Source organism: Argiope bruennichi, chromosome 3 (genome assembly GCF_947563725.1).
Source record: "Argiope bruennichi chromosome 3, qqArgBrue1.1, whole genome shotgun sequence".
Classification (NCBI taxonomy): domain Eukaryota; kingdom Metazoa; phylum Arthropoda; class Arachnida; order Araneae; family Araneidae; genus Argiope; species Argiope bruennichi.
Genome location: NC_079153.1, coordinates 139535790 through 139560640, shown reverse-complemented (window position 1 = coordinate 139560640; position 24851 = coordinate 139535790). Strand labels below are relative to the sequence as shown.

Here is a 24851-nt window from a genome sequence, read left to right as displayed (position 1 = left end):
TTCTATAAATCCTATATCAGCAATATCATTTAAATAACACTTTTTTTAATAATAAAAAAAAAACTGCTCTCATTCATATTTTCTGATCTTTTGGAACAGGTCAGAACGAAGTATTATTTGTTTTGTATAATAGTACGTTATAAAAATTGGAAAAGGAAAATAAACAAATAAATACACTGCATACCTCACAAGAAAAATGTTAACAATGTTTAACTTAATTACAGAAAAAATAGCATCATTCACTGGTCAGTGAGAAAGCATATACTTCTACAATAAGTAAAAGCAACGCAAATACAAGCTTAATTCTTTCAGATTTCTTCTTTTTATTATTCATTTATTTTTCTAGTTAGGTCAGATAATCCCGCTCCGGATTATCAAGAAACTACAACATACTGACTCCAACTTAATATATAAGCTTACGTTACATTTGACGCAATAGACGTCAAATCGCATGAAGACATTTTTTTTTTCAAGCTTTTGTGCAGCTGCTTAGGCGTGCCGAACTGTGACAGTAAATGTCGTCTTCTTTCTCGAGTGACAGCGGCATTGTGTTCGAAACATTTGCAGAGGCAGGTTGCGACACTGACGAGTCTCAGTTACACAAAGCGAGTGAATATCATTTTTACATCGTTATGCAATCCTCCGGCTCTTGAAGAGAAATTGATTACAAGAGCAAAGAGGAAACGGGGGGCATTTGATGCGCGAAATTCGGTGAAGACGAATTTTATTTCGACAATCTACCATTACCTAATCGTACAATTTCGTAATTAAGAAAAGAAAATACATTTTATGGTGAGCATGCGATTGATAAAAGGAAATTTAATTAAATGAGGATATAACGATTTCATGCGTTTATTTCAAATTATTACTAAATTCCTGACATCTGGAGGAACAGATTTACAAGTCATTCCAAAAATAATTTTTCAGTGGTCAAGTACATTCGAATTTCGTCAATCATCAACTAAATGAAAATGTTGTTGCACAAACCCAAATTAATCATTACTTTATTCAGTTGGACGCAATACTACGGTTTCACAATATATAATAGTTAATTACTGAACAGAAACAAGAGATGTAAAACGGTAGCATAAAAAATATTCATTAATTTTTTTTCTTAAAGATCAATTTTTGCACAATTTTATCCAAAAATCAATTGGGTTTCTACCATAATTAGTCCCTTTAAATTGGTATGTTAGATCCATAAAAGATATTTTTAAATTATTATTTCCTATAAACAACTAAAAGAATTTTTTTTACATCAGAAATTTTTAATATTTAATGACTAATAATATTTAGAAATATGGAAGAAAAAAAATACCCTCCAACAACTTTCAAACGGAAAATCTATATTGCATCACAGTATATTACAAACATTACGTCACGACCCCCAAGGCATGCAACTCTCTCTCCCTCTACACACACACACACACACACACAACTGAAAATCAATTCGTTTGTTTTAATCTAATAGAATTAATTCTACACTCCACACCATATTCGAACGAATGACAAAGACGAAACAAATCAAAGTTAATCTGGCGACTCATTCCCAAGCCTATAGAACGATTTATTTAGAAGTTATTATGCCCCAGTTCACCTCTTCCAAAGGGGTGAACTGGGCAACAAAAAAAAATTATGTTTATCCACCAGAATTTCGAAACATATAATTACACAAAAACTCTTTTAACTATTTAAAATTCAAAATATTAGCTTTCAATAACATTAATTTCATTTCTGTACAATAATTTCTCTAATTTATATCAATTCTTCAAAATTATTCTTGATATAATTTTCAGCTTTTTTTTCATTGTTGTCGTTGATACATTAAACATGTTTGATTTTTTTAATTCTATTTATTGCCCGTCGATTTTGATGGTGTCTATATTATTTTGATTCGGTCCGATATTTTCAGTTCTCTTCTGATTTCTTAGTGTAAGCACCTCTTGTGAGGCGGGAGCAGTAATTTACTTTTAAATATTTCTTGTCTTTTAAAATTGTTAAAATTTCTTTCGTTGTTTAGTTTAATTTTCTCACAAATCTTTCCATTTTAAAACTTTTAATGTTTCTTGTTTTTTTTGTTTTTTTACAATGATAATTCCAGTTTCATGTTTTTTTGTTGTTGTTTTTTTTAGTTTATTGAATAAAACTTTATTTCACCTGATAAATTTGTTATTTTTTACAGCATTATCATATATTTCGTCGCACCAACTTGACAGTTATATTTCCAAAACGTTATCTTTTCCTTTGTTTCTCCTAATTAAATTTACTGACTCTTCTTAATTTTTACAATATTTAGTATTCACTGCATTTTCTCCCCTGTTAACCTTACTATCATAACATTGGGATTAGATTCTGAATATTTGAAAAAAAAAAAAAAAAAAATTCGATATCATGGCTTTTTAAAATAATATGGATGTGAATGAGAATTACAAAATCCGTACAAAATTAAAAATATTTCGACAAATAAATAAATTAACGTAATCAAAAATATTTTTTTACAAAAAGGTAAGCTTACATTCCATTGAATGTACGTTGTGTCCTGCTTTATATAAATGTACTAATGTGAATTTTGTAGATACTGAATTCTGTTTTCACTAGCAGTTGACATTAAAAAGCCAACATGTATTATTATATCAATTATTAAATCAAGGAAATATTATGTATATGACACCAAATAACCTTTGAAGGTCTTCTTTAAAAATTATTAAGGGGTTATTAGATTCAAAACGCATTACTTAAAACAAATGACTGAATTCTCCTGGATTAAAATGAATCAAAGCACCATTAGATGTCTTTACAGAAGTACACAACAGATTCCTCTATATCTAACTCCAAGAAAAATTCTTTTCTATTTTGATTTTAATTCAGATTCTGAGGTGCGGAAGAGCCCTTTGCGTCGTGTTTGATAACTTAGTTCAGTGAACTTGTTGATGAGAAGAAGACAATAATGCAACTTCAGTTATGGTGAATTAACGCGTGGATTCAACGACTTCTGGAATAGATTTATTCCAGGACTCAAGACTTACGAGCTGCACAACCTCGTGAGTAAAAGAGTCGTGAGAATTATTCAAAAGTTATGTTCTAAATTTGTGATTAGTTGGAACTCATCATATCAGTTCACACAAAAATTTTAGGAGAAAAAAAGCATTCAATTCTAAAAAAATAAAATTGCCTCTTAATTTATCGACACTAACAGAATGTTGCACCATATTTCAATAACAATAACAACAACAAAATTATTATGTACCTAAGCAAATTAGAAGCACTATTTTGTAAAGCGCTTTATATAACAATCATAATATTGATGAAAAAATAAATTTATCTTAAAGCTCAGAACACTATTAGTATTTCATTTTAAAATATTAATTTAAGGATTTTGATTCACAAAGTAAGGTTTCCTACTAAGAATAAAAGTGAATGATTGTCTATATTTGCGTCTATCTATTTCTTTTATAAAATAGACTGTTGGATGTAGAATATTAAATTTAATTTTGGAGGAAGGAATGTGAATTTTAAAGCGAATTATTTTTTCAAAGTTTTAATTTCATTTTTTTAAAATTCAGGCAAATTTTTTTAATGATAATCCGAAAATATTAACGCTTAAAAATAAAATTATTTCTAACGCAAATTATCTTAAAATTTAAAAAAATCATTTTATTGTTTTATCAATCTTTAAGAGTGTATCTTTATATTATTAAATAAAATCTTAGATGTCATAGATTTATATATGAAAATACACACACGTACAGACAGATACATACACATTTATCTTTTGTCAATTTAGTAGAGAAGAGTAGGAAAAGTTTACTAATTTTAAGATAAAAGCTTTTACCTTACATTTAAGCATCTAAATTAAGCATCTAGTTTTAAAAAACCAGGACATTTTCTCAGCAAATATTCTTGCCAACAGCTAATATATTTACGACACTTAGACAAATCACTCCTAACGCCTTTTTTCAATGACCAATGAATATTCATTGGATGTTTATGATCAATGCGGAAAATTCACAATACCAAAACCGTGAACCCGCCATTTTTTTTTTCTCACTTATGACAAATTTAACACCAACAAAACAAATTCAACATCAATATAAAAATAAGATTCTTTCAAATTATATTGAAATTTAATCTGAATATTGCCAGAAGACAGTTGTAGCGGAAAATTTATTTGTTTAGAAGCTTTATAATTAAAAATTTACACTCTTAACTAATGATCTGCGAATACTTTCAAATGCAGGTCATTTTGTAAGTATACACAAAAAAGCTAATCGAACAAGAGATAAGGATTTATTAATTCGATAAAACCACATGCCATCAAAGTTTCCAGACCCCATTTCCACTACCACCACCATAGAAAAAAAAAAAAAAAAATCTTCTAAATATTTCAAGAGTTTGTTCTAAATAGTTCATTGTGTAATAGTTTGGACAACTAAGATAAAGACAACTTTTGGATCCACATTTTCCCAATTTTGTTATCTTTAAAGCTATTGTGACGAAGAAAGTTAATTTCTATTGATGTATGAAAAGCTTTCGATATTTGGCCTTCACTGAATTATCTTTAATGATCAAAGTAATCTCGTCTGATATAAGACTACAAAATCTTTCTGTTATTATATACTTGCTACGTCTTAGACTATGAATCACAATCAAGTACCCCTCTGAAATGTACAAAACTTGTCCCAAATGTATTTAGCATTCCTCGATCTCCCCCCCCCCTCCCAGCAACAGTAAGTCAATTTGGCAAGCAAAAACCGATTATTTATTGCAGGAGATTGTTACGGAAATATACGTTTTGTTGGCTTTAACCCATGGAAATTGACCATCGACTTCTATTGTGAGAGAAATGTATTCCATTTTTTTATGACAAGTAAGCTGTTTCTAGTCGTATAATCTTCATTGTTTTCTCGGAGCCTGAGGTGTTCGGCAAAGAATGATAAACCTCATAATTTATATTTTGCTTCGAATTCAGGAGCAAAAAGATTACAGTAGGGACAAAAACTGAAATTGAGGTTTTAGTAAGAAATGAGAGACTGTTTCAGCGTCTTTTCCAGAACCTCGCGGAATATATTATACCCATACTTCAGTTTAAAAGAAAAGATTTGATCATGTCTTAAAGAATCCGTTACAGCAGTAATCTTGCAGGCCTGAAATATTTCAGCAGCATCTTGTAAATATTTCCTGACTTCTAGCTTAACGCAAATATACCACAAATACAATCATTAGTTTTCAAATTTCATAAATAAAAACAATGACAGCTTAATTCCATGGCATACAAAAATGCGATCAATAATAAAGTCCTTAGCTCTGATTTATTCATGCCTGGTGTTTTCTCTAAGATAACTCATTCAGCAGATCGAATTGGAATGGGGAATCAATTTAGAACTAACTCTCATTTAAGAAATCTATAAATTTATCCCTTTATCATCACAAAGCACAGCAGTAATCCCGTTACTTGGAGAAAGTTATAATGAATGCTAGAGAGGTTAATTTTTTTGGCTTAATTTTGAGCTCAAATACTGACAATCAAAGCTTTTTCTGTCATTTATCACAAACTGCACTTCTTCTGCAGAGCAATTTGTAACAGCTTAGCTGCCACCCACTGTTCAATGCGAATGTTCAACAAGATGTTAACTGAGAACTGCTTTCAAAAATGGATGTGGAGGAATGTGATGGCATGCCAAAACGGATATTTTACTTATTACTCCGTGATATCCTATTGGCAGAATTATCAAGAAAATGAGAATAAGATGAGCAGAGAACCTATGAAAATACACTGAACTTAAAAATCGATTAAAGAATATTTCATTTAAAGTCTGAACGAATCACAACTCTTCAGTCTTTCTTAAAAAAAATAATAATAGAGAGAGAGGAACAAAACACAAAATAGAATTATATCAGCTATTAGGAAAATTGATATAAAAAATACGTCTTTAGTACGGAGCACACGCGATATGAATGTTTCATCAGGTTTTGCTGTACTGCTTCGACCGATACATAAACAAGTATCGATTTCGTAGGAATGGCACGGTCATTTTTAGCAGAGGTAGCATAAAACAAGAAGTTTCCATTTTGATTAAATTTGGTAAGCGATTTCTCCTACCCTGTCCTTAAAATACCTTAATAAAACCAAATTAATTGGTAACTCACAACAAAATTATGCAGTCAATACAAATTCGCAGGTCCATACAAATGGGCGTAATTGATTTTCCACACTGTTCTTTTTTCGCACTGGAATTATAAAATGTTATTCAAATGATTACATCACTTTATTTCTGTTCCGTGTCTCATATACACAGCATATTCAATAAAATCATGTAATCAAACATATTCAAAACACTTTAAAGGACAACATGACAAAAACATCTTCCAGTTACATTCTACAATAATTGGCGAGATGAAAGTAAAGTAGGCTTTAAGCGCCAAATGGCTGTAAAAAAAAAAAAAAAAAAAAAAACAAGCATAACACGAAAAAGAAATGAACTGAAAAAAAAAAGGAACTTTAATGAAACTTAAATGAAATGAACTGTATGAGTGACTTAACAAGTTATCAGATGACATTAATTAATGAAATTATTTTCAAATAATACTCAACGAATTCGAACTTGTCTTTTCTGTCTCGTGCGACTTATTCTTAATTAAACATTCCAATATCCATTCAGGAATTCGAAATTATAAAATCGAGGTCTTTTAAAATGAAATTAACTGACAAGACGCATTTTTTATTTATTTATTATGTGCAGGGCGACATTTTCTCAATATACGAAAGAATCGTTCGAGTCGCACACAGAAGGATCGAGACCGGATGCTATTGCGAGAACATTAAAAAAAAAAAAAAAAAAAAAAAAAACGAAAGCGGAGCAAACGGTTAAAATGGCGAGAATTTTATTCGTTTCTTATTTATTTTCTCAATAACGGAAAGCGTCGTGATAGGAAAGAACAGAATTCGAAATTATGCAACGAAAACGAAGGTTGACAGCTTGCAAAGGGTTAGAAAACGTCCTCCGACACACGTCGAAACTGGAATAAAAGGAATCAGGAAGGCTCGCATTCATTCCGCGGGTTTAAAGAATGTCGAAATCAAGGGTAATCTTCGATTAGATGCGATCAGTGAAGTGTGGCGATCAAAGAAAAAAAAGAGAAAGAAATGAAAGAAAGAAAGCGCAATCCGCCATTGTTCCTTTGTCTCTGACGGTGGCGCGGACTCTTAACACGAGTTAAAACAGCGTAGTGTTGGTCGGAATTGTTTATTTTCCACCTTTATTTGCTTAATTTATCTTTTCCCCCATTTGGATGTTATAAAACCAGTTCATAATCTGTGGCATCAAGCTAAAATAATAAGAATTTCAAAAATTTTTAACATAGCTGTTAAAAAGTTGAAGGAAAAAAATTAAAAGATTTATTGATAAGTAAAACATTAATTAAAAATAGATAGCTTAAAATAAATAGCAAAATCATAAAATTTAGATCTGGATATCACAGCTAAACAAACAAACAAAAAAGTAAATATGAATGCCAGTTTCATACATAATCGAATTTAAAATGGTAATCTGCAGTTCATATTCTAATTCTGGGTTATTTAATGGGTATAAGACTATTAAAAAAATGGAACCTTTGTGCTATTAAGGCAATACAAAACTAGGCTTAACATAATAACTTACTAAAGCAGCAATAAAATATTTTCTTTAAGTGACTGCTAAAATACATAATATGTATCATTTCTTTTCTTGTATTCTTCCTCAAAATCGTGACGCTTTACCACGTACTTTACATTGCTGGGGCATGCGCTATCACACAAAGATATGTTCATACTACATAACATAATGCCTATCGTGAATACTAAGAATCATTTGACCATTGTAGGAATTTCAAAAAGGAGGGGAATGCAACGGAATGAATGCGCTACAAGTTAATACCAACCGTTATTAAACAAATGGGACTCTTTATCCTTGATTCGGGAATTATTCACAGTGGACAAGAGCTAATCTCTTGGCCGCTGAATTTGAAATTCCCCGCTGAATGGAAAAGAGGCGGAGGGGGGGGGGGGGTTACGTATGAAGATGTGCCATCATCTGTCATGTCCACTGAACCTTCCATGCTCTGATCCAAGAGTGAAGGGGCAGAGGATATTTGTGCTATTTAAATATGCATTACGTTGCTGCCCAGTTGACGAGTCCCAGTTGTCCAAGTTTTGATTTCAAAGGGAACAATAGTTGTTGGAATTTAAGTGGACCTTTAAATTTTGATTCACTTGCCATTTGTCTTCAATTGTTGATTAGGTTTTAAAAGTATGGCCCGACTGCCAGAACGCAAATCGCAACCTAATACCACACAGGGACGTTGCTTTGATCTCTTGTTGATCAAATTACTGTGCTTTAAAGTTAGGGCAATTGAATAAATCCCCCAAAAGCTAATTTACAGAATACTTAACCACCAGTTCAGACCCCCCCCCCGTATTCTGAAAGTCTTGATAAGTTTCATCTGAAAACTATTATGACCTTGCATAATATCAGGAAAATCTCGGTTGCTCTGAATGCAAAAGTTTAAACGCACTTTGAATATTTTATATAAATTGCATTAATGCACGTAATAGAAACGATACTTCGTACAATAGATCTTTTTGAATAATAAGATGTGGAATTTGATATTTCAAAAATTCTAAATGGGCCTATTTATTAGTCTATGAATTGAAAGCAGAATACAAGGATTATTATTCATTTTAAAGAATGAATCAAGCATTTCTAATAAATACAGCAACAGGGATTTTTTTAATTTTAATTACTGGTTTACAATTAGAAAAATTCATTAAAAATGAAGGTATTTTACTTTGATGGTAATAATATTCAATAATTTTCATTACATGTATCCAGATGCAAGTTCCAACAAAACAAAAAAGTAAAGGACACTAATAATTAGATAACGAAAACGAGGGAAAAGTCGATGATTGTAGTTAAGGATAAAATAAAAAAATGCTTACAACAATTAAATATTCAACATTTCTTTCGCACAACCTAAAATTTTTTTGTGTGTGTGTGTGTGTGTGTTCCAAACATTAAATCCCTCTTTTAAAATGAAAGAACACTGAATGGAAAACCTTTTTAGATGGGACATAATGTCATAGCAAAGTTAGTTCATTTTACCCTTTCAGTTGAGTTTTGGCATCCAATAAGAGCTGTCACCTGCATATGTCTTCGCGCCCCTGATAAATCCGGCACCTGCATATACTTCGTTAGCTATTGGACGGACATTAAATTTAAACATTTAACAGCGTATTCAATTTGACGAGTCGTTTTTTTAACCAGTTTTTATTCTACATCACCACATTTTCTTTTTAAGATGCAGCGTTAAGAATCACCAGAAAATGTGTACAAGAATGCTGAAGAAGACAAAGAGGAGATTTTGACATTTACAAATTATTATGAATTTTTGAATAATTTTTTTATTATTAAAGGTTTTGGGATACAGTTTTTTATTTTGTTGATTACAGCTTAAAATATTTTGTAAAAGCAAAAGTAGAGAATCAAATTGAACTATAACAACAACACCAACAACAACAAAAAACAAACAAACCCGCATTTTATTTATATGCGTATTCTCACTATATTTGCCCATTAAATCAATAAGCATTTTGAAATCTATGATATAACAGAAATAATGAAATAAAATTAGTAAAAATAAAATAAAAAATTATTTAAAAAAACAATCCATTTTTCGTGGGAAATACATTTATTTTAACAAACAAAGAGAAATAAATGCATCTCTGTCGTTCAGCTAAATCTTTAATGCTTAATGGGATAAATATTTTAAACTAATGCCATTATAAATAATGAATATCCTGCTATTGTCAACAAACGCATACACTGCAAAAAAAAAAAAAAAAAAAAAAAAAACTGCCTAAAAATTGAAGAGTGTAGACTAGTCCCATACAAAACACTCCTTCCTCTTTTCGGTTCGATGTGTCGCCGTGTAAAATTGCAAGGCTGGCAGAGGCTTCGAGCCTCATTCTACTAAAAATCTATCCATCACCTGATTGAGCAGCCGGCATCAGCCTTCAGTGCTTTCCTTATTCACCTAAATTCCCATGCTCCCGATTGCTGCAATATCGCACGTTTCGATGCGCGTGGTTTCTCCGCCGATTAGCCCACCAGCAACAATGTTTCAAAAATACTCTCTTTCGGGAGTGCTTCCTCTCGCATTAGTAACCCACCTGTTTGCTCAAGCACGTACAGAGCAGTAAATTATATGCATTTCAATTATCTTATTGGAAACATTTATGTGCAGTATAAAAAAAAAAAAAATGAAACTGCAAGCCTGCCGAAACTATAGAATTGGGGGGGGAAAAAAAAAAGAAATACTGACGTAACGTTATTTTTTTTTTTTTTTGTATCATATTGACTTAATAAAAAAAACATAAAAAAACTACTCTCGCCTGAACGCCAGGCTGCCATATACTAAATCTGAAAAAAAAAAAATATTTATCAAAGTAAATGCATTCGTTCAAAGTAAAGCCATCATCAAAAAATTCGAACGTCTAAATCTTCAACGTTTAGACGTTCCTGAATTCTAGTCGAAGTTAGTTTCCAAAATTGTAGATTTCTCACCTGTTAAACGTCCAGGAGAAGTCTTAATACATCCGTGGGCATCTATAAATGATAGCGCAAAAAGATAGTCTAGATGGATGAAATTCAGCATATGGTATTATCATCAGAATTCTCGATCGGTTTCAAATTCTAAACTAAATCCATCAAAGAATGGATCCTGTTTTCATTAGTGCGTATATGTAAACATGAAATTTCGAAAACACAACGATATAAATAAATGAAATTTGGTATGTACGTCATTATACGTATAGGCAAAGTTAAAAACACAAGAATAGAATGGAGACCTTCTTGCAGGCTAAAAAGTCCATCTTTTCATCTAAAACAACATTTTTTTTTTTTTTTTCGAACTACAACTTCTCAAATATAATCGTCTAGACCAAGCAATACGGAAGTGTATTTCTATGCATCAAAAGAAAAAGGGTCAATGTCTGTTCTTTTGACTTTCAGTAAAAGCATCATTCTTTCAAATAATTATGAAAGACCACAAAAGGAAAATCTTAAAAGTTTTATTTATGCATTAATATATGCCATAGGAAAGCATCTCAAACATGGTTATGATAGATCTCCAACATCGTTATTGGTTCTCGTTTCCCTGATGAGTATAGAAATAACGATGTTTCTCTGTGCCTGTTGATGTTGTCGGGTCGGTGTATATACCGTTCGTAAGTGAGGAAGGGGGGGGGTCTATTTTGCATTGATCACAGTGCCAGATATTATATATCGCGGCGACTCAATCCCCCGGTCAACCCGGATACTAAAGCAGGGAGGGGGGGGGGGTTCATCTCAGTTAATGTTCAAAGGAATGTACATCCGGCCTTTTTTTGCCATTATTATTCTCCTTTATTTCCAGGAAGGTTATCAAATGCAGATAATGAAAATGACCAAACATCATTGTCTATAGATTTGAACAAGGATGTTTGATCATTATTTTCTACCAAATATAGATTTATTATCAGAAATAATATAAATTCAAGTCAATTTATAGTATTTATAATTGAATTTATAAAATGAATATTTCTTGCAACATCAACTTCTTGATATTAATTTTATTACACATATGCAAAAATACTTTTATCACCGAATGCTATATCGATTTCACAATTTTTAGACAGAGGATCCCACAGCGAACCTATATTCAAACAGTATAAGACGTTCATAACTAAATGGCATGTTAGACATGGTAAAGTTCCTCATGGTTATGTTAGGAGTTCTTTTTTTTTTTTTTTTGCAATACTTTTGAGACTTCTTGCTAAACTTGCAATGGGCCAATTTAGTTTTAAATAGGCCCACTTAATATCATAGACAAGGATTATAATTGCATGCGTTTCGGAAAACCGGCACTGAATAATATTGCAGTGACTAAAAAGAAAAAACGAATTCAAATAAAGATTGCACTTAAAAATATCACTAAAACAAGTTATTTTTTTTTTTTTTTAATTAGCAACGCTGCTTTCAATATATTCAAAGCTTCAGTATGCGATAGCGCATTTCAGAAAATTTCTTCTTTTAAGACTGAACTTATTTTGAATTTTCTTTATTGCTTGCGGTTGTTAATTTTTAAGGAGAAAATAAGGCATTAGCAAATTCATTCAATTCCATCAGTGGAAAATAAGATACAATTAAAAGAAAAATATTAAGAAAACAATTTAGCAGCTGTTTTTGGATTAGTCAGGATTCGATTATACTCTTTGTCAGACAGGTTAGAAGAATTCTATGATTTAAATGTGTATCGCGAGGTCAACTTAAAAGAACAACAAAACTAAAAGCTAAATTATAAAGCATTTGCAACATCGTTTTAAATAAAAATATGTCTCATAAATATTTCTTTGCAAATTATTGAGAATCCTTCGTTTTGTACACACACATCCGGTGTAATAATTGCTATAGAAAGGAATGTAAACAAATGTAAACGAAATTGCGTTAAAAAAAACGAATTTTTGTAATTTTTATAGAAATTCATGTAATCTATTTGATAACAATATTATAAGTATATAAGTAATGGTATTATTTATTATTTTATTTATTATTAGTGAGAGGTTAAGTCTGTTCATTAAAACACACACACCTTTTACGTATATTTTAATGCGATTCGTTTTGCATACGGTATTTTTCTTTGTGAGCGAAATCCTCCATTTGTTTTAATAGAACCCGCTGTGTTCACATTCCTATGTTATACACATTCCATAAGCATTTAATGAGATTTCGGGGTTCTAAACATTTCTGTGAATGATGCTAGTGCCTCTAATTCATAAACACAGCACGGTCAAGCAATTTTTCACAATTGTACGTGATTTAACAATTTGGACATGAGTTTTTAAAACATAGTTTTCCTATTCCTCACGGTAAAAAAAATATAAGGGCTCAACGATTTTAAGAATATAGTTTTAACAGCTTTCAAACCCAGTCATTATTCAACAATCTTTTTTTCTTTTTAGTTAACAGAGACAGTTATGATTCTGCATAAGTTATAATTAATTTAATATAACAAAAAGAGAACAACTAAATTCTTCTTCTAATTCAAGTTTTCCTACCACAAATAATAATACAATAAACAGTTCTTTGTGCTGAAGACAGATAGTTACTGTTCGCTTCAATATCTTGAGACGACCCCTTTTCGACGATTCTATCTCACTAAGGGCTGAGACTCGGAATGATAGGAGCATTTCCAGAATTCTTCATCATTCTTTGACCTTGATTTCCACTCTATTAGATACTTTTGCTTTCATATTTTTCACGTACATGTGAACGCCGAGTCACCTTTGACCTAATATTTTATTTTAATAAAAAAAAATTATTTCTTTTATTTCCGCGAGCAATCTTGGTTTACTTCATTGTTAAATGTAAACATCTCCTCTATTTATCTTTCTTCTCACCTTTACTTTGATGAATTAAATCCATCCTAACGCAGGCGCGAAAGAGCAGAGGGTTCTAAAACCGTTGGCAAGCAATATGCGACTTCAGATTTAACAAGCGAGGTTCTTTCCACTGCGCACAGCCGAACTTTTAAAATTTTCTAATCTAGCAGTATAAAACTTTTTTCAAGGCGCTTTTTTCGGATCTTTTAATATCAACAACAAAAACAAGTTTATCGGCTTAGCGGGCGATGTTATGACAACTTCTTCCGTCCAGCCAGACGTCAGCGTTCCCGAATCCTCCTGAACGTCGATCTCCAGGGGCAGAATGCACATAACCGTCCTCCACTCACATAAACCAGGAAAGCGAGCATCTCAACACTCTAGTAACAAGCTTGTCAGTATAAGAATGGCAGTGCCGCAGGTGGATTATCCGATAACAGAGCGGAGCCCGTGATTCCAACCTCTGGGACCCCGCGCCCTCCTTTGGCATGATAAGCCGCTTACACACAAGCATCCTCACCGAACGTACCTGAGTGACAGATTCTAGGCACAAAGAGGTGCACATGGTAGCTAGCAGACGACCACGCATTTCAGGGGGCCTGTCATAACTCCAGCTTTGGAACTCGTTGACGACGCGTTTCGTTCCGCTCAGAAACAGGTGTAGTCAGTTCACTTCGCGAATCCTCCCCGCATTAAAATGATGTACAGTATGCCATTTCTTTCTTTCTCTCTCTTTCTTTCGAGGAAGGAATACTCGCTTGGCTTCTTTCATTTTTTCTGGTTCTTTTGTGAAGGCAATTATAGTAAATAAGTGAAGTTTGTTTTGGCATGAGGGGAGAGCTTGTTTGAAGAGGTTTCTTTTCGTCTTCTGCAGAGATGGATTTATGGACCCACTTGACGATGGCTGTTTGGGGTTTTAAATTCGAGTAGTGAATGTTCCATTGCCAGGTAAATGGGATGGCAGGTAATGAAAGGGGAAGAGACGAAAGACAATGCCACAGAATTAAGAAAGGTCTTTTTTTTTTAATTTATAGTTTTTCCGTCTGTATCTTTTTTTAGAAATGCAATTTGTATGGTTTGTTTTGGCATGAACGAAACGCTTATTTCAATACGAAGACGAATTTATACCCCATGAAAAAAAAAGCATTGTTGAAGGTTTTAAATAAGAAAGTAAGTAGCTTGTGTTTAGTTAATAACAAGTAGGTAATTGGAAAAGACATTGTAACATCATTAACGATGAAAACTAAGTTTATAGGGTGCATAATGCAAGTTTGTATTGGCATGGCGACAAATGTCCCAGCGACTGTTTCTTAATTGCTGCTACATTAAAACAAAAATGTATCCACATTTGAATGTTATTTTTCATAACGTTTAAATTAAAAGTTAACGTTAAAGTCAGTAATAAACAGAGACAATATTTTCAAATGTAAAACAATTTCTGCCTACCCAAAATCTCTAAGAAATTCTTTCGCTTTTTTTTTTCATATACATTTATACACACACACACACACACATATATATATAATTTTTATTTTAGTTCTTATCCTATCCAAGATCGCACATATATTTACGACATGCATTGCCTAGCATTTTCTTCAACACAGGTTAATAAAAACAACAGCTAGAAGTCATTTTGCACGAAGCCATCTTGAAACAAGAGACTTAAATTTACAAAATAAATTAACTAAGAGATGCGAACATTTTTATCAGCCAGAAGACTTTTAGCTGTTATTTTTATTAAGAATAACCTCCGAAATTTACTTTTGTCGGCCATAATCTATCTAAAATGACATTTTTCAATAGTTTTTTTTTGGGGGGGGGGAAATATTTCGCAGAAAACGAATGCCCTTTTTATGTAGTATGTTAATATTTTAAAGCTGACCTTCTCAAACAACGGCCATAACTGAAGTGGGTCAATGAAATAATGAAAACTGATTCTGTCAGATTCCGAAATATTAACAAGTAATTATGTTCAAATCTAGAAATTCCTCTAAATTTGAAGTATATTGCTTAGCTCCAAGGGGGATGTAACACGATTAACATTTTACTAGTAATTAATATTTTGTTGTTGTTGTTGGTTCATTTATGGGTATGCTTAAGGTCAGGAGAGATATTTCTGAGTTTGGATAGCGATATAAAAAAATTCTGCAGCCGAAATTCATTACTGAAAAAAACTCAGGTCTGAAGAAATTTTATTTACATTGTAATTACTGCATAAACGGAATTATAATAGTTGATTGTTTTTATTTTGCTTGCATAACTAATTTCGAAAGATTATGCACGCCGCCAGGTTTAGCTACACTGCAAAGATATCCTTCCGGCAAACCTTTATCTTTCCCCAATCAAACAGAAAGACGCCATCTCTGATGAAAAACCCTTTGAAACCTCGGAAAAGAGGCGAGGGACAAGAGAATGAATTAACCTTGTCAGATGCCATAAATTCTTGGTGTCAAATCTGTGAAGATGGAGAACTTCTCTCTATAGCCCAGACACTGGTGTCATTCGATGCCCTGCAGAGAGACATCCGACGAGTGGAGAACGAAAGCAGGAGATAAGGAAGGGGGGGGGGTATTGAGACAGTGATTGCTCAGAAACAGCAGAAGATATATCTCATCAACGCATCTAAAAAGAGAAACCCCTCTTACCTTTTGTCGGACCAAAATTTTTACACTCAATGCTAGGTAATAAATTCTTAGGGTCTGAACTGAATTAAATTGGCATTTCTTGATAATCGAGAAATGACCTGTCAGACTTTATTTGTAATCAAAATTCTGTAGTATCTTTTTTTTAGCGACCTATGTTGAAATGATATAAATTTGGCTTGCAGAGCCATTATTTTAGAGAAAGCGACCAATATCCACGGTTAGAAGTGTTTTACTTTTGGCATCCATTTTCAGGCGTTAATGTTTTATTGATAATATTTAAATATCAAACATTTAGATATCATAATTAAATATTTTGATAAATATTTAATTGATAGATTAATAATCTTTACACTACCTTAAGGTAAGTAGCAAAATATGTCATTACACCCTGAGATGGAAAATTTTTCCGGCTAAAAATTATTGTGATAGTTTTATTAAAATAATTTAAAGATAAGGTTAGGTACTTGTTGCTGTTCAGAAGCTGCTCAGATTGGATCAAATGCCTGAATTGGAGAGGTAATCATAATGAATGAATTGGAGAGGTGAAATGAATTGGAGAGGTCTCAAAACAAAGAGAGAGAAAATTAAGAAAATGGTTACAATGATTAGCCGTCCCACAAAATTAGAAATAGATAAAGCCAAACAACAAAAGTAAATAAATAAAGGCGAAAATATCAAAAGTAGCTCAGAAAGATACAGTAGTTCAAAACCTAAGACTATGTAGTCTTATATCATATGTTACAAAAAAAATATGAAGAAATGATATAGTGCATTAAATGTCACAACTGAGTTCATAAACCATGTGCTGATAAGGAATTAGATTTAATAATAATTTTGCGTTAAATGGAACTTAAAGAAATAGCTGGTCCATTTTCGGAAACCACTTTCGTTCATTGTACCGATTTTAATAAGTTCTCTTTCCTCCAACTTAAAAGTGTATTTCTTTAAAAAAAATATTTCTTTTTTTTTAAAGCTGAATTGCAAAAAAATATTCTACAACTTTTTTTTTTCGTGATTAAATTTTTTTTTCCGTCACAGTACATTAAAAAAAATATAAAAACTTTCAGAGATCCACCTATAGCAAGCGTTCTTTACCTACTTAAAACTTAGTCATATTATAAGAAAATGAGATTTAGGTTAAAAATACTAGCGAAACGACTTGGCACTGATTCTTTGGTATAGTATTTTTCACCATAATATGTCTTATATTAAATGATATTATTTGGACGCATTTTCTTCGCTCTCATATTATCATTCAATGCACCTAAAAACAGGGGAAAGAAATACAATAACTATCTATAAAAAGTTTAAAGATTTTATGTTCCCGTTGAAAATCGACCAACGCATTGGTATTTAAAGATTCAAAACGAATCAACAAATAATTAAATGGCTTTTCAATTAATGGAATTAATAAATAATGAAAGTGCTATGGTTATTTTCGGAAATTCGAGTAGTTAAATTTCTTTGTGGAAAAATTATTTCCAAAAAATATATATTTTGAAGATAATTATCAAATGCATAGATTGTGTCCTTCTAACTAATCAACAAGCTTTGAACATTTGCAAGCTGCACCAATGCTCACTATTTAGAACTGAAATATGTGCAGTTATTTTAATAATTTTATATCTGAGAGTTCAAATTCCATAAATCCTCAGTTTACACAGTCAAAGAGCACAAGATGTGTCTAAGGATTCATTCGTACTTGCTTTTTTTTCATTCGTAAAAGCTTTTGAAATAACAGCAAACATCAATGAAACTCTTTACATCAATGAAACACCAGTGAAAAGAACTTCATCAAACTGAAATAAAAAAAATAAATTGATATTGATAATTATGATCCTTTTGTTTGGTCTCTTCGGAAGGTAATTTACTAACTTAATTTATACACTTTTCCTTAACATGCAAAAGGATTAGAAGGCATTTAATTTTTGCCAGTTATTTGTTTCTAACTCATTAACCCTATCCGTAGTTTAGAGTTAAAAAACGCAAGCGGGGACAATCAAAGAGCAAAATATTTTGCTTTAAGAAAATTAAATACTAATATTCTAATTAAAACGCAAAGCGTAGGTTATTTGTCGGCAGTATTAAAATTTTGCAGAAAAAGTAATTCGTTTTAAATAAAATATTGAAAAAGATTATATAACTACAGAACCATAGTAAAGCGGTTAAAAGATATGTACATAATTATAAAATGGCCCATTTGAAAAAAATAGGTGAAAACATGTGAGATAAAAAAAGAATTTTGCTGATATATGGAGTCCATATTATTAGCAAAATAAATTCCTCTTTTTATTAATCTTTTTATAAAAATCTAATTTTCATCATTGCCATGAAAAAGGAGCGCATTTTGATAATCAATGTGAATGATTTCAATCGCTTTCCCTTTCTCTCTAAAGCAAATGATAAAAATTCCGTGAGAATGAAAAGTTAATATGAAACTCGAATTAAATGGTGATTTTTTTTTCTAAAATTTAATTAGTGCTCTTAAACTAAAGCGTTTCGTTCATATAAATTGGAATTTATAGAATATTTTAATAGAATTTGAAACATTTCCCACACAGACAAATGAAGGGAAATAGAAAAAAATATAGTGATGAAGAAATAAAATTGAAAATGTTAATTCATAAAATTAAGAAGAAAAAAATTTGATAGAGAAAAAAAAATAGTTTTATCCATATTTAATGATTAGGTGATATATCCGACATTGCTCTCCCTCTCTCTCTTATATATATATATATATATATATATATATATATATATATATATATATATATATATATATATATATATATATATATATATATATATATATATATATATATATATATATATATATAATGAAAAGGCGAGGTAAAAAATTCATTTACCTGAATGTGAAGCACTATCGGGTCGACAGTCAGAGTTCTTTGAAGGTGAACCATATTCATTATTACCAGGAACATTAGTAGGCTTTTCCTATATAAAAAAAGAATGAATAAAATTAATTCTCAATTATCAATGATGCATGCTATTACAGTTATAAATTATTTTTATTTAATAAAATTTTAAATATCAGTGCTACAACATACAATTTCACGTAGCATCTGTTTTGAAGAAAATAGTTCAAATCTTCTATTTTATTTGTTCTTCGGAGAAAGAATTCTTTTAAATAGAAAATGTTGTCTAAAAACTTGAAAATGAAATTTAATTAAACGCGTTAAAAATCTGACATCAAAATAATAATAATATACTGAATTTTCAATACCAAAAATAGCCGAAAAAGAGGGGGGAAAAATTGTAAAAATATTTCATTGTCCGCTATGGAAATGATTCTATATATGACGCAATGCAACTTTTATCTCAAATATTCCTCTTAAGTGTTTTACTTGCAGCTGGTTTAGCTTGTTTATTTAAAGAAAAAATTTTTTTCCTACGAATCATGCATATATCACAACTGTCGTACTAGCACTACAATTAGGATTTAACAACTACTTTAAGGATTTCGAATGAGTCTTTGAAAACTGCACATAAATGTATGCAGCTTGTCCAAAATTGTACCATTACAATTCGTTCCATAACTTACTACTGTGAATGCAATAATTAATTTTGTAAACAGGAAGGAAATGCATCCCACCCCACTCCACCCCAAATAACACTTCGCCAAAAACAGCTCTACCTCAAAATGCTGTTTTGGAACTGGTTCTTTAGCGTAGAATTCAAAAATATTTCATATTAGGATTTCGGACATGCAACTACACTCATGTCCATAAATTAAGGATAATTCAGAGTTAAGCCGAAATCGAACTCTAAAATGCATATATTACCCGTAAAATGACTACACACATCTTCAAAAATCTGATGCAAATTGCAGTAAGCCACCAGATGACACCGATAGTACGTCACAATGACGAGAGTGTAAGAGAGTGATGTATAAGGAATACAGGCAAAGAAGTAAAGTTGTTCGCAAGCGCTTTATAAGACTTTCAATGCAATAACTGCATAGTTATGACACAAAGGACGCATTTGGATGATTTTTTACGTGGTAAATCGGTCGTCTTGAATGTGAGCGTACCCAGTTGGAAGTATCCGAGGAGCTTGGAATCGCCCAGAATGCCATCTCCAGGCTTTGGCAACGATTCCACTAAACAGTTCCTTCGTTATAGTACAGGTCTCCCCCGAGTTAAACGCCGAATGAGGACCGGTATTTAGCAGTTACTGCCAAAAGAAACAGACGGAGCACAGCATCAGACCTGTCTTGTAAGCTCTTTTCAGCCATAGTTTCAAGGCAGACCGTGTACAGACGCTTAGGGCAGATTGGTCTATATGCTCGTAGGCCTGTCAGATGTGTTCCACTTACTGCAACTCAATGTCGTCTGCATTTAGCCTGGAGTAGAGAGCATGGCTTGTGTGATGTTTTCCGACGAGTCCAGGTTTAGCTTGCAGTCTGATTCCGGTTGGACTTTCATGCCAGGTAATCGTTACCACCAAGAGAACCATTCTGGAACAACATGTACGTTTGTTTCGGGACGCCACGGGCGCAGAATTTGTATTTATGGATGACAACACCCGTCCTCACCGTGCAAACATCGTAAACGGATGGCTTTGATCGGAGGAATCACCCGTATGGACTGGCCAGCATTCTCACCGGATTTGAATCCAGCAAAACATGTGTAGAACATGCTTGGCCGACGAGTTGCAGCCCGTCAACCACCTCCTACATGTCTACCGGAACATCGGAGAGCATTGCTTGATGAGTGGTGTAATATTCCCCAAGATCAGATCGATAATTTGATACTCAGCATGCCTAGGTGTTGTACGGACTGTATTGCATCGTCTGGGAGATATACTATGTATTAACCATCATACCAACCATGTTTTTTTTTTTGTTTTTTTTTTTTTTTTGTTATTTGCTCCATGGAGAAAAAAATCGCAATTTTTATTAATGATATCAAACATACAGCATGTTTTTTGCTCTTTATCTTTTGTTTAATAAGTAGGCTTTAAAAAAAGTCATATTTGTTTTGTTTCTGATTCTTTCTTTTCCTGAACTTGCATTTTCCTTAATTTATGGACATGAGTGTATATTTATAGTTAATTAATTATTGCATTACTTTGGTATTTCTTTCATCTCAATAATTTAAAAAAAAAAGAAACACAATGGATTCTCGTAGAATGCCAGGGATGCATTGCAATGGGATCCCTAATGTAAGAAACAGAGATAGGAAATCGCGTTGTATGGGGGCATGAATTATCGAATTAATTGATGCTAGACCAAATAAAATACTAATTTATCTTGTATTGATAATGAAATTTTATTTATTTATTCAAACAGTCAGCTTCACTATTTTAGCATGTTTAATGAATAGGTAAGCATGTCTATTGATTTGCTTATCGGAAAAAAAATAAATGCAAAAATGTTAAATTTATCTTACTCGGGAATATTTATGACACAGCAACAGAACCAATGGCAATTTTTTGGTTGCGTTCTACGAATTCATCTAATATAGGAGAGAATTATATGGAAATCATCGTAATTCAATTTGAGGGAGTAAAAAAAATACTAAAATGTATTTATTTTTGCTCAAGATTTCGTTAAAAAAATTAGCAAAGCTGGACGTAATTATGCAACAATAGGACATTAACCCCAAAATGAACATTTTCAAATAACATTTTTATAAGCAATGTATAAAAAAATATTTTATTTATTTTTTAAAAATTAAACGCTGAATTACAAATATTTAATTATGTGATGCTTGTAGTTGATTCAGTTTTGCACGGCAAACTACAAACACTTAGTTGCAATTAGCAATATTAAACCCGGAAACCAAAAAAAGATTTTAATTCCTGATTGCATAACTACGACTGATTTATCTAATAAAAATGTTTCAGAGAAAAAAAAAGGAATATTTTAAAACTAAAACCTCTTACAGCTGCAACGGGAAATAATGAGCTGCATGCAAATTCAGTATGCTATGTAAAGATAATTGCAAAATGTCTGCAATTATTTGATGAAGATAATATTTCAGGGATGTGAATCCATTTCAGTTACGCAGGTCCTCAGTAAGAAAACAAAGAGAATTTACAGAATGATATGCTTTCATTGAACAGCAAAAATCGAAGTGGTCTCTACTTCACAGAAATAAATGGGAACAATTTGACATCAAATCATAATACTTTTGATTGCCTTTTCTGAGGCTTTTGTGTGCGGTCTTCAAAGCAAAACAATATAGATTAAAGATATTGACACAGTTCAAAATAAATCTATTCATGAAAGTATAAACATCACATTGAATGAGTCAACAATAAGAATTCGATCAGGAATCCGAAATTTGTTGACCGTGAAAACGTGCGCTCAGATAATTTATTATTTTCTGGATTTACAATGAGGAATATTTTATTATTCTTTAGGAATTTTTTTTTCGAGATCTGCTATGAATATTACCTTGTAGTCTAAAAATGAAGGGCCCACTACATTTTATAGGAAAAATAAATTTTATATTATAAAGCATTATATAAAATACAACAAATCCAATGAATATATATACATTCCTTTGGATTTGTTGTATAAGATATATATTATATGAATTTTTTGACTTCTGCTTCAGATAGACGTTTGGAACAAAAAGTTTAACTTCATAAATAATGAACAAAAACATCGAGAAATAAAATAAGTTTTATTAATTGAACGAGAAAATAAATTTATACAATAAGTGTTTGAGATATTATAAATATTGTAGAATTATTATTCAAAAGAAAATGAATGGATAAAAAATGAATGACTTAAAAGTGTTTGTTAAAATAAAAATAATGGTAACATTAACAAAAGAAACAAAAAACTAATCTCACATCTAAAACATCTCACTAAAAGCATATGGGTATGTAAAAACTTCTTTATAAAGCCAATTTGTAATATCAACAAAAAACTAATCTCACATCTAAAACATCTCGCAAAAAAATTATGGGTATGTAAAAATTTTATTTATGAAGCCAACTTGAAATATCAACTGACCATTCTGTATCGCTAAAAATATCTTTCATTAAGTTTTCACGTCAAAATTCTGCAATTGTGTGTGTGTGGGGGGGGGGCATTATGGATATGATGACATGAATCACCATTAAATTAAACAAATGAGGAACCTTTTTATTCTTAATTTTTGTTTCAGCGTTACTCTTTGTCCTTTCCATACGTCTACTAAAATAGATATGATATTCTCAGAATATTTTGCTACTTAGAAAAAAATTTGCAATTAATATGACTTTATCCGAACTTAATGCTGCAACATTTAAAGAAACGAGATGTTCCACCACAACTCTGTTTACAGAAGAGGAAAAATAATTTGCAGTGCTAAAAGCATCTTTATATCATTCCTTGCAACTTCACCTAAATTCACTGAGAATTTTACATTTTTTAAAACTATTTCAAAGTATCTTGTTAAATGTTTTATAATACCGAATTTCAATGTGTTGGATCATTTTTACTTACGTCAGTTTCTTCTAAATCACAAGTGATTTAAAACTTTTAATCTTCAGCAGCCATCGAAAATGACAAATTGTAAAACACAAAATCATATTACAAACAAAGAGATGAATTGCCATCCGAGTCAGATTTGTTTCTGCTGCTGTTGATCGGCTACGGAAAGTAAAAAAATTGCTTGCTGAAGAATAGTCTGCATTCTTTTTAAACACCTTACCCAAGAATTTCTTTGGTTTTATAAAGTCAGCAATTGCACAAAAAAAAAAAACTTTTTTATCATAGTAAATACAGATATTGTAAGGAATGCACGACACTATTCCATTGAAATCAATTTACTCTATTTTTATCTTTTTTTACTATGTTACCTGTAGATGGGACAATTTCTTTTTTCCAAGTAAATTTTTATCTAGTCAGTCACAATAGATTTCCATGGCCGCGATGGCCTGGTGAAAAGGTCCTAGAACCGGAGGTTTTTAGGTTCGAGACCCGATTCTACCGAAGAATCGTCGTACAAACGGGTCTGTTCTTCGTTAAATCCGTAGGGGCCAAACGTCTTCTAGGTATGGTGTAGAATTTTGGAGAGGGGCATGCCGGCTCAGGTGTCATCCTCATCACCTGTTCGGGGCTCAAAATGACAAGGTCCGTCCTAAAATAGCCTTAGTCTTGCTTTAAAACGGGATGTTAATGTAACTAAACTTGAATAAATAAACTATCGAACAAAACCCAACAAAAATGAAATTGGAATAACTAATAAAAGCAGGAAAGTTAACAAATATCGCGAAAATAAAATGACAGTCTTCATTCTGAATAAATAATACTTTTCTCTACCGCTCAAAATTGTAAGTCATACCTTCACTCCATATATTCCCTGAATGAAAGGCGAGGGAAAAAACAGAATACAATCTTCAGTCATTTCTCTCAATGCTGAAATATGATCCTGAAGCGCAATCAAATCCTTGTTCTTTCTTTGGCGTATCACTCCGACTCTGAAAAGCTTTCGGCAGTATCTCGCAATATTCCATATATTCGTACACAGCGCACAGTTTTTGTCCCCATGCAATTCGCATCTTTTGCGAGCGTATGTCCAGCCCCCCTCCCCGAAACATTAACAAATATTTTAAGCAGATTTATAAAAAACGACATTCAAAATTCAAGATCCCCCTCCCAAACGATAAAATTCGATTCCCAAAAGCGCTCTATCATTCATATTTTTGCAAAAAAAAAAAAAAAATCATGTCTATTGCTTATAATACCAGCAGAATATCGAATTTTGAACCAGGAGAATTTGAAGCTACTTCGA

At 31.8% G+C, this 24851-nt stretch overlaps 1 protein-coding gene across 6 annotated transcripts in view; it reads right to left on the bottom strand.

The window, feature by feature from the left end:
* Positions 1 to 24851, bottom strand: part of LOC129962688 (protein pangolin, isoforms A/H/I/S-like) — a 262212-nt gene that overhangs the window by 205247 nt on the left and 32114 nt on the right. For 5 of the 6 annotated variants that reach the window (XM_056076604.1, XM_056076603.1, XM_056076607.1 and 2 more), the window contains exon 2: positions 18966 to 19053. In XM_056076604.1, coding sequence (XP_055932579.1) covers positions 18966 to 19053 — 88 coding nt within the window. Of the gene's footprint in view, positions 1 to 18965; positions 19054 to 24851 lie in introns of those variants that run through there. The other variant, XM_056076608.1, reaches the window with a different exon arrangement.